Genomic DNA, 15,701 nt, shown 5'->3' on the forward strand with positions numbered 1-15,701 from the left:
TGAAAGTTTTTTGAGAAATCCAAACCAGGTTCTCTTGAAAATGGATTTTTACCTAGCTTACATGAATCTCCTGAGTAAAAAAAGTTAACATTTGTGTTGTACCAAAGGACATAACTCTCCTGTGTGATGTAAAGCCATAAATAGATTGATGTGTGATAATTAACTTTCATTTGTAATCAATCTTATTGTTTGATGTTGATCTTTGGTTGCTATTTGCAGGGTAGGTTATGGGGTTTCATTGCTCTGAACTTCCAATGTAAAGACGTCAGAACTGGATTTAACAGCAATAAATAAAGTTATAAGATTCTGTAAATGTTTACCAGAACAGGAAGTAATTAGGCATTAATTGACATCTGTGTGTGTAGTGTCTGTCTGTCAGTTGGTCGTCTGCACCAGTTGCACCTTTCTCCTCCAGTTCTGTAGATTTTTATATGATTATTTCATTATTGATCCTGATCTTGAGCAGAAGACTTCAGGTCCAGCAGGCTTTGTGCTTTGTAATCAATGGCAATAAAAGGCTTGAGGTTCTCTGTAGAGGAGGAGGGGGGGGGGGGTCTAGGAGAAAAAATCTTGGTCAGAAGAAAGATTGTATATAAGGTCCATCATAAAAAAAAATTGAAGAAATAGCATGGATTCTGTACGATGAAATTTTGATTAATTTATAACCTCGGGCATGTTGTGTCCAAAACATGATGAATAAAAAGCTTCAGTAAAAGATAACATACCTCAGTGAATTCCTGTAGTCATCTCATGTCTCAGTGAAGTTCCTGTAGTCATCTCATGTCTCGGTGAAGTTCCTGTAGTCATCTCATGTCTCAGTGAAGTTCCTGTAGTCACCTCATGTCTCAGTGAAGTTCCTGTAGTCATCTCATGTCTCAGTGAAGTTCCTGTAGTCATCTCATGTCTCAGTGAAGTTCCTGTAGTCACCTCATGTCTCAGTGAAGTTCCTGTAGTCATCTCATGTCTCAGTGAAGTTCCTGTAGTCATCTCAGGTCTTTGGCAGTTTTCCATTGACACATTAGTCAAACATTGTGGTTTTTTAAAGTTTGATGCTAATATTTCTTTCTCAACATTTTTTATTTTTTATCGTAAAAGTCTTGCTTAATGAAGATAATTCATGCAGGACCTCATTCATTCATGGCTGGTTTACTCTTTATCTGTATTTACTTTGTGAGTGTTGAATGTTTGAATTCAAGTAATATAAACAAAGTCTGTAGACAATTTCATCAGAATTAGCAGCCAGAAATAGCATCATGGTAAAAAAAAAGTTACTGACACCTGGCAAATCTTCTGTAAGTTGTGAAATGAGGCGATCTGATTCATGCTTTTCACCAAGCTTCTGTGTGACCTGACCTATATATATATTTTATGTCGCATTGCAGTACAAAACAAACTCACTTGTGTTCAAGATGTTTAACTGTGGCGTGGATGGCAGGTTTTTAAGTTAGAGTTATCTTTCTTTGTGAATGGAGATGCAGTTATTTGTGTCTGATAGATCCTTAAAATTCTTTTCATGGATTGTTGAGATTTTACAGTTTCGATGGAATGTTAATAAATTTCATGCATCTGGACAGTGTCTCTACATTGAAACATTAAATATTTTGTTTATTTCATTGTGGTTTAAAATTCATAAGATAATGGTATCCACAAAAATTGATCTCCCACGAAATCTAATGATTCCACAGTACTATGAGTAAGCATGAACCTTAAAGAGAACTCTTGTGTTTTGTACTTGTAGAATTTTAGCAAGTGAACAAGGGAAGTCAGGTTTATCCTCAAAAGGAAATTTGCATTTCTAATCGTTTTTGGATGACACAAATGTCCCTTCCCTGTGATATATGTAGAGTCTCAGTCCATGGGAAAGTTTAGCATTAAAAAAGTCTCTACTGTGAACACCAGTATGTTTGGTCTGTCTGTTAAGAAATGTGTCTTATGGTTCCTAATGTTTAACTTATGATTAGAAATGTGTATAAGCTGTACCTGCAATCAAGATGTGTGTCATATGAGCTCTTTCATCAACAGTTTTGGGTAGATATGATCGCATTTCTGTGTGGGGGGTCATCAAAGGTCATGTAGCTCTCATGTCTTACAACAGCTGTTCTGTGTACAATTCCTGAAGCCAAAGGCAGAGGTTAATCTCATTATCTTCAAGAGGTGCCACTTTGAACCCATCAACTTATGTTTTATTAACAGCAAAAATAGAGATATAGGATATACAATGAGTATAGCTACTTATAGCCTACCTTGGATGGTCATCATGGATTGAAGTTTCTATACACAATACAGTGATTTAACAGCTCTGTGCCACAGCCGGTCAACAGGAAATCATTTGGCTCCCGATCCCACCTCGGGGTGTGCCCAGGGCTCCGTGTTTGCCTTACTTTGAATTTTGTATTCTTATAGGAATTATGAGATTGATCACTGTTCATTATCCTCACTTTTCATATATATGATTGCTACTTTAACGGTCATCATGAAGGGAGCTGTCTGTACAATACACAGTTTTGAATTCTAAACGGTTCTTTGTTGGAGTACAAAGCTCTCTAACTAGTGTATAATGGTTTATTTAAAGTACAGTACTTAGGATAATTAGATTTGCCTATTTCTTTAAATCTATATGAATGATACAGACAAATAGTTGAATGACTTGTGGTTATTATGAACTGGTAGGCAAGCGTTGGTGTGACCTTGGTGAATATGATAAACTTCTCAACAGATTCAGAAGAAGAAACACTGTACATACATTGTACAAATAAACACACTCCAGGACCTGATTACTAGTTCAGATTGTCTCTGATGGTGGAAAAGAAAGTTTTCTAATTCTTTTTCCATCAAAGAAATATATTGGCATCAAAGACAGGAGTGTGGGCTCTCAACGCCATCCAGCTGTCAGAGAAATAGCCTCTGGATGATGTGAAATGTCTGACACTTCACTAAAGTGCCGGAAGTTCATGCAGTGGATGAAGCCAAACCTCTCTTCTCATAGGAATCCGTCGCAGACAAATTGGAAGATTATAGAATAATATGGTGAAGGATTGTCAAATCGTGTAGAATGGTGTTCACACAGGGCCATCGACCACGGGGACTAGGGAACCTTTATTGGAGATTGTAAGTTTTCTACGCTTTCACTCCAAACTACCAGTTTCACGTTATTTGTCTTTCAATTTTTCCTGTGTTGCAGATTCATTTAAAGAGTTGATTAGGAAGCATTATAGTATTTCATGTTTAATGGAAATCTTATCTGAGTGTTATCACCTATTTCAATGAGAGGTCAGTTTTTCACTCTTTGATGACTTTATTCATTTACTTGAATATGTCTTTCTATATTGGTATCAAAGTCATGATTTTGACAATGCTTATTTCCTCTTGAAAGTTATTACTTGTGCAAAGTGAAATTAATGGGGAGTAGAGTTTCACTAAGGCACTGGGTTTTCATTCAGGATTACATTTTTTTTTCTTGATTTGAGAATTGATGGCTTGTTAGTGAATGTGAATGCAGACACAGAGGCCAGACTTGCCCATAAATCTTGAGATGGAAATCGCCAAATGAAAGCATCAATAAAAGGAACTGTGTAGGGTAGTGTTTTTGTGTATGGAGTAAACTTTGAAATGGATTGATAAGACACTTGTATGATCCGTGAAGTATCTTTTTTATTATCAGAATGTCAGAATCTTGATTTCAATGTGGAGAGGAAACTATTTTAGATTTTATATAATGTTCTAGTCAGTCGATTAGAATCCCCTGGATTGACAAGCTAAATGCCCATGTCATTCTGAACACTATGGGCTGATGTTGAACAAGTCTGTAGGTTTCTGGAGTAGAAGAGTTTAGACCCGTGCAGTTATATTCAGAATAGGCTGATGTTGAACAAATCTGCATCTTGAACAAATCTGTATTGGTTCTGGAGAAGAGTTTAGACCCGTGCTAATCTGTTCAGTATGGGCTGATGTTGAAGAGTTTAGACCGTGCAGTTCTGTTCAGCATTGGCTGATGTTGAACAAATCTGTATCTTGAACAAGTCTGTATTGGCTCTGAAGAAGAGTTTAGACCCATGCAGTTCTGTTCAGTGTGGGCTTATGTAGAAGAGTTTAGACCCATGCTGTTCTGTTCAGTATGGGCTTATGTAGAAGAGTTTAGACCGTGCAGTTCTGTTCAGTATGGGCTGATGTAGAAGAGTTTAGACCCGTGCAGTTCTGTTCAGAATGGGCTGATGTAGAAGAGTTTAGACCCATGCTGTTCTGTTCAGTATGGGTTGAGATGTTAAATAAGTCTGTGTTGGTTCTGTCTGTATTGGTTCTGTCTGTGTTGGTTCTGTCTGTGTTGGTTGTCTGTCTGTGTTGGTTCTGGAGTAGGAGGCAGTCTGTTTCTGATTGTTTCATTCTGCAGCAAATTGGCTGAGTTATAATGAAGAAAAAGTGATGGCTTAGTAAACATGGCATCCAGAGTGCAGCATACAATATCAGGGTTAAAACTTCAAATATCATGTTCTGGAGAATTTTTTATCTATTAAAACCAAGCATTTCCATCAAATTCTCATGAGCTCTAGAAATTCATTGCATCAGTTGTTGATAAGATTCCTAGGCTGTTCTGTTGTATAACATCAGTATGTTAGGATGAATTGATCATGTAGTAAAAATCATTCAATGTAGGAATGGCAAGATCTGTATTTCAATTTTTTTTGGGTTTTTTGAAATTCTTTTTTTCAAAAGGCAAGTAATAAGGATGTTTAGTGAAAATACAAGCAGACGTAAATTGTATAATGTAATACAGAAGAGAGGACATAAAATCACTTTTTGACTGACGTAAACATTTTCTTCATTGGGATCTGTTTGGAAATGTAGTACCTTCTGTTGAAGACCGATATAAGCTGAGATATAGGTGTAGACACAGGTATCTTCTATTTCTGACTGGCTGTCAAGAAGGCCAGGCAATGTGGAGGAGATGTGACCAGGTGTAGTGATCAGATGTCTTCTTCAATACAGAACTAGGACCATGTAGTGTATAGCTAAGCTGTCATTGATGATTATGTTGGCTACATCACTGAAATAGGAGTTTTTTTATTTTGAAAGATATCTGTACATAAAAAGTAAGGAAGGATGTTGATGGAATTGCTAACAGAAGAAGCTGTAGACATTCACTGAATAATATCATGAAAATCATCAGAACATATTATTGTATTAAAGTGAAGTCTAGAATAAGATAAGAGAAGTCATCTAGGTTAAATGATGATACATTTGTGGTAGGTACAGAGGAACAGATTGTGATGGACTGTAAATTAATTTCTGTCATTAACAATGGATTATGAAAAGTGTTAGCTGCCTCCGTCAGTGTGATGAATGCTTTTGATGGTGCACGTGCTTGGATAAGGCACATCTCAAGAATATCTCACTGTGAATGTCTTTCATTAGCTTTCTGCCAGAGTCCCTCTATCCTTATTCATTGTCTGACAAATGTCTGTGAGCTTATAGAAAACCAGACACACAGTATAGGTAATACATGGTTTTTCAGTTGTGAAAATAGTTTGGCATGAAAGATAGAAATTTGTACCCATGATTCACTGATAAACTGAAAGCTTCTTAAGTAACTTAGTTTAGAAGTGTGTTATAGGACAATAACATCAGTATGACATAAGACACAAGCTGACATCATGCACATCACAAGGGAGTGTACATGGCTCTGTTGTATCAATGCAATAGACATAGAAAAAAAAATTTCATGTATATTATAATAAATAAAACTGGATATTGATTTGAACTGGAATGTGATTATAATGATGTAGTTGTAAACAGTAATGAATGAGATGTGATGAATTCAGACACACACCTTAATCAGTTAATTTGTCTTAAAATGCCTGTTGTATGGTACACACAGTATAAGACTTTCCTTTTGGTTGGATTGTAAATAAAAAAAAAAAAACTTCCTAAGAAATGCAGGTATGTATTGTTGTCCAGGATGGACTCCAATTCCTGTTGCTGAGTGGATTCATTTATAATGCCTATTTTCTTTATGATTCCAACTGTTTGATGTAGAGCAGCTACAATGCATTAGGGGCCATATGGCAATATTTGACCTGGTAACCTGTATAGAAAGATTTCTTATTATCAGGTCAAAAGCTTATAGAATTCTTAACCAGACTTCAAAAATTAATTTTTGTGGGAGAAGATTTGAAATCATCTTCATCTAGGTTAGAATCAACTGAGTTGCAGCAGTTATCTGCCCTTGACATGCTCTAATATGCTATGGGTTAATACTGCCAGTGAGTATTTGCTTTAGTAGATAACTAGTTGGTGGGTCAGGTCATTAGTGAAGGGATGACGGAGTGATGAGGAATGGAGAGCCATTCCAATTAATGATCAGCAGATTGCCTTAGACTTGGAATGTAGATCTAGCTTTGATGTTAACAATGGTGCATGGAATAGGTTACCTATGTTGGTTTTCTGAAAGTTTAGGTCAAATCAAAGGACCAATTTCTGAAGATCTGGATTTTAAACCCACAAGCAATACATGTAACAATGATGGTCGTGTTGGAAGTTATTCTGTACATACAAGCAATACATACAATGATGGTCCTGTTGGATGTTCACTTGGCTGTCTGGGAATTCTATCAAATGTAGACCTCTGCTCTGAACTCCACAGGCTATTCACCTCTAATGCTGAGCTCTTGAGGATGAAACAGTAACTAGCAATATTTTATCAATTTAGGTTTGTCAGACTTGAGCTCTAGCTCACAATCACCCACTCATGAACCAAGAGCATTACAATTGACCCACAAATTCCATGCTTTCTACCTCATGGCTAGAAGTTGTGGTGAAAGGAGGTAGTAGTTTTTCATGGTGAAGATAATCCTTTGAAATAGGTAGTGGTTTTATGGTGAAGGAGATGATCCTTTGAAATAGATTGTGGTTTTGAATTCAGCCACAGTCTTTTAGAATGGTTAATATCTATTGTCGCAGTAGTCCTTTTTTCAATAGTTTTACATATTTTACAAGAACCTTTAAACTGCTGTGTGAGTCAGTTCACTAGATGGTGCTACTCTAAATAAAAAATTCTGGAGATGTGAACAGATGAACAAAAAAGTAATAAGCAGAAAGTTAATTCTGTGAAGTGAAATACTTTTCAGAAAAGAAAATATTAGAGGTTGAATTTAAAGAATTACTGACTATAAAGTGTGGCAATACAAGGTCATTAAGGTGTGCATGAGATGTACAATTCAGTCACACATGGGAACCCCCCCTCTCTCTCTCTCTCTCTCTCTCTCTCTCTCTCTCTCTCTATATATATATATATATGTAAATCATTATGAAAACTTAACCATCAGCTTTATGGCAGACATGCCAACGGACTATTGCATTTGAATATCGACTGTCTGGGTCGTAAACATTGCAGTTTTGATGAAGATCAAATGCATAATTAAGTTACAGGTTCTTGCCTGGATGCCAGGAAAGCCTCATTATAGTCTGTGCCTGGAGCTCTGAAGATTTTAATTTATTTTGACATAGATTATTCTTATGAATTTACATCCAAATAGAATTATTTGCATTTTCTCCTCTTTGCAAGCATTGATTATAAGATTTGCCAGCATAGAGTCAACAAAATTGTTTCTTGTATTTAGCATAAGATCATATTTACCTTATTCATACGTTTTATTTTTTACTTGAAGCAATATTTTGCCAATGATATTATTGTATAAACCAATGCTGTTTTTTCTCATTCTTTTTGGGATTCTCAAGAAAAACTACTTCAATACACATAAAAATGTTGCAATAGGGACTAATAAATTTGAAGACAACTCTATTCAAATTATAAAATATGATATGGTTATTGACATTTTAAGGTCAATACGATGGATTAGCTACTTGAAAAGTTCAATTATCTCCTTTGCCCTGTGGGCTCAGTGAATGTTGTAATTCTTGAGTAGCTATAAGCATCTTATTGACTTCCAAATGTCGATTGTCTTATCATATGAGAATGATTCGAAACATTGAAACCTGATACTTAGAGCTCATGAAATGCTACCTGTATGGCCATCTTTGTTTACAGTTAGAATGCAAGACATTGTTGATAGCAGTTAGAAACATGAGTTTTCATTGGACGACCAAAAACATGGTAACCAATTTTATCATTAGGCAATTCCCGAATCATTTTTGGCCTGATGTCGGATAAAAGCAAACCTTAAAGGCATGTTGATTATAATGTAACATTCTATTTATTTCTAGTTTGTTGGATCTCGGCCAATGAGAAAGCGCAGAATTTTTCAATCATGTAGACTAGTAATTCAGAATATCAAGATTTTATAATGTCTAGCATATTTAGAATTTTATTTATTAATTACTGTTATATTTAAGTATTAAAACAAAGGAAGCTCATGATTATTTCTACTTAGGTGACTTCTAATAATAGCATAACCAATTATGCAGAAATATTGCCCCATATTTCCATTATGGCCATATAGCTCCATAATAAAACCTGCTAGATGTATTTATTTCTTTATTATTAAATTATTCATTTTGTTTCTGTTTTCAGTATCTTGGTTTCAATGTGAGTGAACCGATTTCCCTCTGAATATTATATTTTTAGACAAATTGAGAAATTTTTATTTTAGTGTACCAGCCAGTAGCACTCTTAATGATAAATCAATCTGTCTAGATCCCCCCACCTTGATAACCTGTCAGAATTTTTGTACATGATTCTAGAAAGTTCCCCATTAGGGCCCCGGGAAGACCCCAAAATCACAGTATGGAGCTCCCTTATCAAGTCTAAGCCCATCATTTCTTAATCCTTGAGTTCTTTTAAAATTTATTGCCCAGATCTCTTGATCATCACTCATTACCATGCAGTGCAGTGTTTTTAAACAAAAATGCAACTTGTAGGCATTAATAACAAATTATAACTGAGATGTGATAAAATTGTGAAGTTTTAGTTTGTTGAACAGAGTCCCTACTGTTAGGAGGTGTTCTGTGATGACTAAGTATGTAAACAAGTGTGTATTCACCACCAACTCATTCACAGAGAAACACAGTATCTATACTGTTATAATACATGCAGGGGGAAAAATATTTATACAGTTTGTATTAGCCCAGTCAAAAAGAAAGATCAGCAGTTGTTTCTTGAATTTGAAAAATAAACCCACCAGATGTCATATGGTGAATAATTTCTTCCTTCACAACACATTAAATTGCCAGAGCCCCCTTTGGCAAGATTTTCAGCATTTCCTGTTCAAAATTCATTTGTTTTACATGTTGATAAAATGTATGAATTTCACGATCTAGAAGAAAAGATTCCAAAAGAGAGGGTTTTTCTTCCAAGGTAGGGGATGTTTCCGATATTAACTTTGGTCATGGTACTGGCATAAATTAGTGTGGGGCGTCTGATTGGATGTCCTATGGCTGTGTGAGGCGCAGGGTGATAATGTGATATCACACACTGCCAATACACCGCCGAGCCCATGTGATACTGGTAATGAGCCCCGCAGTATTTCCAGGTCTTCAGAAGCTCCGGAGACAACAGATTCTGACACTTCCTGGAGAATTCTCCATAAATTATAGATTTCTGAATGCAAAGTAATTGCATTTTAGATCGGAGAGAGGACATAGTTTTGTTATTTTTGACACCTCCAGAAAACGTAGAAGTGCAGAATTTTTTTTATTTCTGGAAGAATGATTCAACAATTTGGAATCAGGGGATGATACTAGAGCTGGCTTTAACGAATGATCTGTATAGGACTATAGGTGTGAGGGACTTGAGCTGTATAGGACTTGAGCTGTGTAGTAGTGGTCACTGAGTGTTATTGTAGTGGTCAGTATATTGGTTAGTGCTTACGATGTCCCATCATCAGATGTACATGTATACCTATAGTTCTCAGACCATTGAATACCATTCTCACTCCTGTCAGGTGGACTATGTGTACAGGTAAGAATGACTCAGGTGCTCACATCCCAGAATGAGACTACTGCAATTTAGTACTTTTTTTTTAAGATGCAGAAAGCAAGATTTGTACTTAAGATTCACATAGAAATTTGGTTAATTGAATTTATCTAAAGAAACATACATCTGTATGATATTTTTTTTTTTTTTTTTAGATGTTGCCAGTTAGAATAATGCTCAGAAGCTAATTAGGGGGGGGGGATGAATCCAAAATGATAATAATAAATTGCATGTGTATGTACTTAGTTATGAATATAATGTGGAAATTATATCACTCCAAGTCTGATGCATGTAGAAATCATTAGTTATTAATGTGCAGCAAAAACTTTGTAGTATGCTCATGGGCATTGAAATCATAGTTCTTGGCAAAAGAGCACCTCTTGCAAGATTGCCAGGAATTAATTTTTGTAATATGTTGGCCTGTATATGTTTCTAAGCATACTCTGTTCTTGGTTGATATTTGTAACAAATTTATGAGGTGAAGACCCTTGACCTCAGGTAGACATGCTTGTCTTCCATTAACATCTCAGTAGGGAGGGGGGCCTCCACATTCTTCATCAGGTACTTCCTATATAGAAGAACTTAATAACAAATTTGGGAGGGGTGTTTGTCAGGTTTTGAAGGCAGATATTCAGACAGGACTGTCTTGTATAAATACATACTTGCTCTTTATTTTTAATTTAATAGCATCAGCTGCCAAATTGATAATTTCCATCCATGTCTCAAAACCTTCAAATTTTTATGATAATATTTAGAAATGAGCTTGAAAATAATCATGACCGATACAAATGATTGATGTGATAAAAATGTGCATGGAATGAAAAAAAAAATCATCTTTGGAATTATGTATGCAATGGTTTTTTCCAGGAAGCAAAACGTATACTAGTCCTTAAATCTGTGTGCTTTTTAGAGAAATGTTCATATGTTTTTATAGAATATTTTTAACATATGCACATCTATCTATGAAATATTATGATTTTGATGAAGTGTCTACACTGTCAAGATTGTGAATTTGAATTTCAAAATTTTAATATCAATTTAAAGTAGATTGTGCCTTTGTAGAAAATATTTTTACAGACTTGGTGATGTCTTTTGGTTGGAGGGTGTGTTGTATCCCATAATGCTATTTGATAAAAAAAATATTGTTGGTATATTATACTAGAGGGTTTGTCTCACCTAGCAGGCTTAGTGACACAAGATTGAATTCTGGAGGGAGTTTACAGTGCCAGACTGAGCATAGAGCATATGCTGCTCGTGTAGAAAATGATAAAAGAATCTCTTGATGATCATGAATTAGTAAAATCTGCCAGGAGATCCAGAAACTCCCATCTGAGGATTAAACACTGCATTCCATTAGTAAACGGGAAAATTTTTAAGAAGAGTGCATACTACAGTTAGAGACTGTCAGAGCTAAGATTTGGTAGAAATACTGGTCTGAGATAACACTTAGTATTATATGGTAAAGTTTTCAAATTTAAATATGAATTTTCCTGAGAAAATTTATTACAGTATTTTACAATTTTCAAGTTGGATTCCTGCTTTGGTTTTGATAAGACTGTTTGTCCTGCCATCAGTAATGGAGATTTTCTGACAGATTTTCTCACAATATGGTTATTTGTACATCACATGAAGGTAGTCTTTATGAAGGAGTCTGAATCATTCCACAGACCCTCCTCTTCCTGCTGGTATCTGATGAATTAGCAAATATATGGCTTTCACTATCAGAATTAATTGTGGTGTTGTGAATGGGTGTAAAAAATCAAAACTATAACAACACATCTGTTTTAGATGCAGGCCTTGTGCTTCAAACGAATCTGATAATCAAAATACATCATTAAAAACAGTAGATCCTTAGTCCCTGTGTCTGCACAGTAAGTGCTCAGTATTATTTTAATCTGTTTGCACCGTGGCTAAATTTATTGGTTGATGCTATTAGTATTTAATGTTTAAACAAATCGAACAGTATTAATTCCAGATGTTACGGTTTCCTGATGATTTTTTTCCTGTAACTTAAATGATAGATCAATAGATACCTTAGAATTTGTAACAAGACACCGGATAAAAGGATATAAACATCAATTACAGAGTTTGTAGAGGTCAAATTCAATTCCTCATTTAAATAGCAATTGAAAGCTTACTGAAATTGTCAAGTTTGTGAGAGCATATTTTGCTGAGCGTATTATCATGTTACTAATTCGCTTGTTCCTGTGGTGGGGGTCCTCTCTCTAGCCTGAAGAATACAGTGTTCCTGTGGTGAGAGAGGGAGTGGGGGTGGGGGTCCTATCTGTAACCCGTAGGATACAGTGTTCCTGTGGTGAGAGAGGGAGTGGGGGTGGGGGTCCTATCTGTAACCCGTAGGATATAGTGTTCCTGTGGTGAGAGAGGGAGTGGGGGTGGGGGTCCTCTCTAGCCTGAAGAATACAGTGTTCCTGTGATGAGAGAGGGAGTGGGGGTGGGGGTCCTCTCTCTAGCCTGAAGAATACAGTGTTCCTGTGATGAGAGAGGGAGTGGGGGTGGGGGTCCTCTCTAGCCTGAAGAATACAGTGTTCCTGTGGTGAGAGAGGGAGTGGGGGTGGGGGTCCTCTCTCTAGCCTGAAGAATACAGTGTTCCTGTGATGAGAGAGGGAGTGGGGGTGGGGGTCCTCTCTCTAGCCTGAAGAATACAGTGTTCCTGTGATGAGAGAGGGAGTGGGGGTGGGGGTCCTCTCTCTTGCCTGTAGGATACAGATTCACAGTCTCTAGCCTAATGTATTGTAATCTTTTATCTGTCCACAGAAAGAAGACAGACAACAACCAGTGGTGGGAGCTGTTCGACCCCAACACATCCCGCTTCTACTACTACAATGCCACCAGTCAGAAAACTGTCTGGCACCGCCCTCAGAACTGTGATATTATCCCCCTCGCCAAGCTACAGGTAAGCCTCATAGAAGTGTGATATTATCCCCATCGCCAAGCTACAGGTAAGCCTCATAGAACTGTGATATTATCCCCCTCGCCAAGCTACAGGTAAGCCTCATAGAACTGTGATATTATCCCCCTCGCCAAGCTACAGGTAAGCCTCATAGAAGTGTGATATTATCCCCCTCGCCAAGCTACAGGTAAGCCTCACAGAACTGTGATATGCAACTTAAAGACAAAACCTGCCCTAGCTTTCATACTGTCATAATGCCATGGCATGCAAGACTGCTGCAGACAACAGAACTTGTTGTCACAGACATTTAAAATATATAGCCTAGTTATAAAAAGTGCCATATTCAGGTAGACAACAACATCTGTCTAATATCAAGTCACAAGAAGTCGGAAAAAGAAACTGAAATCATTATTGAATCATTACAAGTATTTGTTCTCTCATCAAATTTTAAATATCAAATTCCAGTATTTACACCCAAGTATTGTGTTGAAATTTAAGATTTTGTTTTAATTCTTAGTATAATAGCTCTGATGTGAGTAATAAAAGACCAAAAACAAAGCCAGTATATACTATAAAAGATTCCAGTTGTGACACATCATCACTTCACATACTTATAGAAATGTTTATCAGCTGAGAGGGCTTCCCTGACTAACACCACTGGCCAAGCTTGTTGGACAATAGATGTCCATTGTCAAATATTTGGGTCATATATTTTTGCATTTCCTGCTCTTCAGTAGAAATGAATGGGGGATACATTTTCCCATACCAGGTATTTTTGGATTGAGGTCAGAGGTCAAATATGTGGAGCAACTTTAGACCTTTTTTCTGAGTCTGTTAATCTAGTTTGTCAGAATTTAGTCACCGGTGGAGCAGCTTCTGAATTTGTGAACAACTGCAGCTGAGACTTGTGAATTGGAGAAAAGTTTGTGCTTCTGCCAATTTAAATGACATTGAGGAATGTAGATAAAAATGTAACAGAAGTCAGGCAGGCTGATTCTCGTTCCATTGAGTAAAGACACTCTGAGGTGACCTTGTGAATTGTTTAAAAAAATCAACAGAGACAAAAAAAGACCCTTTTCATAAGTTCAGTGACATTCCTTACATTGTGTGTACAGGAAGCTGAAAATACCAGGTAGTCTGTCAATGAATGAAACTATCACCGTGGTCATTTCTTTGGTGGACCAAAAAAAAAAAAATGACAAAGAGACATAGATACTCCTTTTGGAGGAAAGATGTTAGATTTTTTTCTGGATTAAAATGCCTAAAATCCGAAGGTTCAAGTGTAAGTAGTTTTTATGTAAAAGTTTTGTGAAAGTTGGGCTGTGTTTTAATACCACTCCCATGAATTCTAAGAAATGACTTTTATGATTTTTTTTTTTTGGTTTTTTTTTTTTTATTGTTATAAATGATCATGAACCATTTTCTGGATTAAAGAGGTTCATCCATAAGTAGTTTTTATGAAAAAGATTTGTGAAAGTTAACACCTCTCCCATGACTTTGAAGAAACTACTTTTATAATTTCTTTTTCTGTTTTGATTGATATAAATGATCATGAACCATTCACATACCTTACAGGAAAGAATATATAAGGAGATGTTTGAGCAGGTAAATGTGTATCTCTGATACTAACAGAACGTAGTTGTATATTTCATTGTGTACTCAAGATTTTGGGAGAGGGACAAACTGCTAGCCAGAATACTTCCCGTCAGAGTGTATGCCCCTCCCCTTATGCTTTGTTGTGTAATCGGACACATTCCTTGCTTTTCACTTTGATTAACATAACCAAATTTGGAAGCAGCTTAGAAAGAAAAAGTGTGCATGTTTTGTTGCTGTGAATCTAGTTGTTTCTGATTTGACAGAGTTATATTTCTTGTGCAGTGAGGTGCTTGTTGTGTTGTTCTGTTAATGCAGGAGTTATCTCTCTTCTGCTGTTATATTTTCCAGACCCTGAAACAAAACACTGAAGTTAGGGATGGTAGTGAAGGCTCTGCAAAGCGAGAAATTTCCACCCAGACACCCCTACCCCAAACGGTAAAGAATTTATTTTGTCAGAAAGACCAAATTTTTACCAAGTTACAGGAAATCTCATTAGTTTATTTACTTATAATGTACCAATTCCAATGAATTTCAAAACTGATTTGTAAGGTATTTAAAGTACTAGAAACCATTAGGACGTACAATGTTGGATTTCTACTTTTTCTAAAGGTTTGCTGATAATTCAAGTTGATTATGCACAAACAGTAGTAAAGAGGACTATTGTATATTTACTTGTTTTATGTCAGAAGTTATAGTATCTAAGTGAGTGTTACTAATGGACAGTGTGAGTGTGGAAACGCAAGACTACAGAAGAACTGTTGACTGTTGTTGATGAGGTAGATCGTCTCGGTCGTAAACAGGAGGCGAGGCTAATCATCAGGAAACCAGACTTCCGTGGCTACTGGTGACTTATGTTTTGTAGCAGGACTAGTACAAGGTTGTCTCTATCGTCTAAGTACTGAAGAACAACCAGTGCCTGTCTGTGTTTTAAACTTTAGTGGCGGATGATGTGATGCTCTTTAGTGAATTATACGAGTAGAGATGCTACTCATTGTCCACTGCTCGTGTAGTGTAGCAAACAGGATGGAAAATTGGTATTTTGTTCAGGAGATGAAATTTACTCTTTAGTATTTTTTTTTTTAAAGAAAATGGATTAAGGATCTCTTTTGGGGGGGGGGGAGAGGAAATCGCTTGGCATTAAGGTGATGTGCATTATGAAGGAATAGATCTCATTAGTCTGTAACGGAAGTTTTAATCAGGCTTTTGAAAGATGATCTCAAGTTATGTAGCGAGGTTCAGACTAATTTGCGTAAGGGAGATTTGAATTTC

The 15,701-nt window shown here is 36.4% G+C and overlaps 1 protein-coding gene across 26 annotated transcripts in view; it reads left to right on the forward strand.

Moving 5' to 3' along the window:
• LOC125648378 (rho GTPase-activating protein 39-like) overlaps nt 1-15,701 on the forward strand; it is a 54,439-nt gene that overhangs the window by 14,286 nt on the left and 24,452 nt on the right. For 8 of the 26 annotated variants that reach the window (XM_056139946.1, XM_056139947.1, XM_056139943.1 and 5 more), the window contains exons 3-4: nt 12,701-12,839; nt 14,781-14,867. In XM_056139946.1, the coding sequence (XP_055995921.1) occupies nt 12,701-12,839; nt 14,781-14,867 (226 nt within the window). Of the gene's footprint in view, nt 1-2,990; nt 3,109-9,474; nt 9,911-12,700; nt 12,840-14,411; nt 14,442-14,780; nt 14,868-15,053; nt 15,467-15,701 lie in introns of those variants that run through there. The other 18 variants (XM_048875413.2, XM_056139945.1, XM_048875410.2 and 15 more) reach the window with 9 other exon arrangements.

The sequence above is a fragment of the Ostrea edulis genome, chromosome 6 (assembly GCF_947568905.1).
Source record: "Ostrea edulis chromosome 6, xbOstEdul1.1, whole genome shotgun sequence".
Lineage (NCBI taxonomy): Eukaryota > Metazoa > Mollusca > Bivalvia > Ostreida > Ostreidae > Ostrea > Ostrea edulis.